General features: G+C 41.3%; 1 protein-coding gene across 1 annotated transcript; it reads left to right on the forward strand.

The window, feature by feature from the left end:
* The first annotated feature begins 792 nt into the window (after positions 1-792).
* On the forward strand, positions 793-2,058 carry LOC145672645 (uncharacterized). Its single transcript, XM_081741807.1, has one exon. The coding sequence runs from the start codon at positions 793-795 to the stop codon at positions 2,056-2,058; it is 1,266 nt and encodes a 421-aa protein (XP_081597933.1).
* The last annotated feature ends 636 nt before the right edge of the window (positions 2,059-2,694 follow it).

A 2,694-nucleotide genomic window follows, 5' to 3' on the forward strand; every position in this document is an offset into this window, starting at 1 on the left:
CTTTCCACCACTGCTCACCCATCTAGAACAGCTTCGCATTCGTTACATCACGAAACGCTTTGATTTACGACACCCCATGCTTCAGGATATACTACGATATGACCGAGACAATGATGCACCGCCACGATACGTCGACACTCCGCTCCAACACTATCTTACACTGTATCACTTGCAAATGGATCCTGCCAATCGAGACCCAGAAGTCTTTGCTATCGCCATGTGTCATCTTCCATCTATCCATCATATGCACAGTAATAACCAACTAACATGGGCCTCCTCTGTCTACATCAGTTCCTGAATAGCCCCAGGAACAGAAGATAACTGCATCCGTTCACTAACAGAACCTAGTGTTGTGGCGGCCAGTACAATTCATCCTCATTTTCATCATCATTTCTAAATATTATTTCGTTGTGTTGTAATTTCTGTTACTGTTTTTCTTATTTGTTATTATATTCACGAACTTAGCCTTCATGCACTGACAGTTTGTTATTTTCTTGTTTCATATTTCTAATAGCCTCCATGCACACATTACCTTTATGTTATTATTATTAGGTTTTTGTGTCACCTGTTTCAACTTATTTCTATTGTATATATGTTAATTACTTAAAATAATGAATGAATAAAGGAAAACCCCTTAGACCAACCACAATTTCTGTAGCCTCAACATTCGTAATACAACACTTCCCCGAAGAAAGGGCGCAACCCTTTAACCGGGTAGACGACCAAAAAAAATATTTGCTGTTTCTGGAAACACAGTCCATTTTCATACTTCCATACCTGATACTTCCAACCATGGCTCTGGTGTTCTTATATCTTAACATCCGTTCTCTTCGACAAAACAAAGTGCTCTTCGAAACACTACTCATGGAAGAACATGCCAGCGCTTTTCTGCTGAACGAAACATTTCTAATACCCTCTATAACATGTCGCATTCCCGGATATTCCTTGTTACGCGATGACTTCAAATTACCAGCTCAACGTGCCCATGGTGGTAAGGCCATTGGTTTCCTTCAGAATATTCCTCACCGCCGCCACATCTGCAATACTCCTCATCTTCCAGAATACGTTATCATATCACTCTATTTTAGAAACCTCACTGTCGCTGTTGCAACAATCTACATACGGCCTGGTCATCCATTACCTACCGCATTTGTTCAATTCATTTCCGACAATTTCAACCATTATATCATTATGGCAGACTTTAATATGCACAGGCGGACAGAGCAAGACAGAACGAACTTCAGAAATTTCATCACCACTCATACCACTGGGATTATTCACGATCTTCCCAAACCAACTCGCCCCATATCAAATACAACGCCAGACATAGTCATCACGTCGGCAAATCTTGCCTCACGCAGCCTCATAGAAGTTCTAGATCCACTTGGCAGCGACCATGTCCGAATCAAACTTTCTATCAACACTCACAGCCCAAACACATATCAAACCCAACCTACTCTTTCCACAAGCCTTCGCTTCGATAAAGCAAACTGGGACAGATACAAGAGTCATCTTTCCACTTCCACCGCTCATCTTACAGCACCCTCAACAGAGGACGATATGTACGCTGCCATGGACGCAATTACATCTTCCACCCACAAAGCCAGTACTTTGTCCATACCTACCAGTACCTCTAGAACATATCAACCCAATTTACCGCCTTATTACCTCACAATGATAACACGTTCACGTCAGTTTTATCGTGAGTATACTCTCACCCAAAATCCAGAATCATTGTGTCACCACAAACAGTTACAGCGCACAATACGTAACTACATACGTGCTTATAAACTTCGATGTTGGGTAAAAACTTGTAACAAACTCTCAGACACTAATCATCCTTCCAAGCACTGGAAACGATTCAATGCGCTGTGTGGCAAATACACCAGGACGCCATATCCTCTTTTAATTCAAAACTTACCTGCACAAGACGATGTAGAAAAAACAAACCCTTTTGCTGAAATCTACAACGCATATTCACACCACAACCTCCTGAGCATGCATCTCATCCTGTCGAAAAGATCAATCTCGCTGGTTACCAGTTACAACCCAGCATAATTCACTCTCTTCCGCTTGACACACCATTAGCTTCTCCTATTACCGTTGACGATATCAGAACCGTAGTTACCCGGAAACGTAATTCTGTACCTGGCTTTGACAACATCACGTATCGCCATATCAAGGAAAGTCCTCTCTCCTTACTAACTTTTCTAGCTACAATTTACACTTTTATTCTTCGCACTGGGTATTACCCGACCACCTGGAAAATGTCGAAAACCCTGATGTTTCCAAAGCCAAACAAGCCATTGGACGATGTTTCCTCATATCGTCCCATACAGCTCACATCCACATTTAGTAAAATCCTGGAACGAATCTTGGTCAAACGCCTTCATCAATATCTCGCCGAACACCACATACTTCCTATTTATCAAGCCGGATTCCGACCTGCTTTCTTCATCAATGATCAACTGCTACGTCTGTCTAGTTTAATCACTAATCATTATAATTCTATCAAACCGTCTTGTCTCGTTTTGTTCGATTTAGAAAAAGCATTTGACAAGGTCTGGCATCTGGGTCTCATTTACAAACTAATTCGCCTTCATATTCCTATCCTTTATATTCGAATCATTTACAATTTTCTGACTGGCCGACTTGCATATGTTTCTATCAACAATAAGTTATCTCATCCCATTT

Source organism: Thermobia domestica, chromosome 16, assembly GCF_964235325.1.
Source record: "Thermobia domestica chromosome 16, izTheDome1.hap1.1, whole genome shotgun sequence".
In the NCBI taxonomy this organism is placed as follows: domain Eukaryota; kingdom Metazoa; phylum Arthropoda; class Insecta; order Zygentoma; family Lepismatidae; genus Thermobia; species Thermobia domestica.

Coding starts and splice junctions, on each gene's coding strand:
- LOC145672645 (XM_081741807.1), top strand. CDS start 793: ATGGCTCTGGTGTTCTTATATCTTAACATCCGTTCTCTTCGACAAAAC.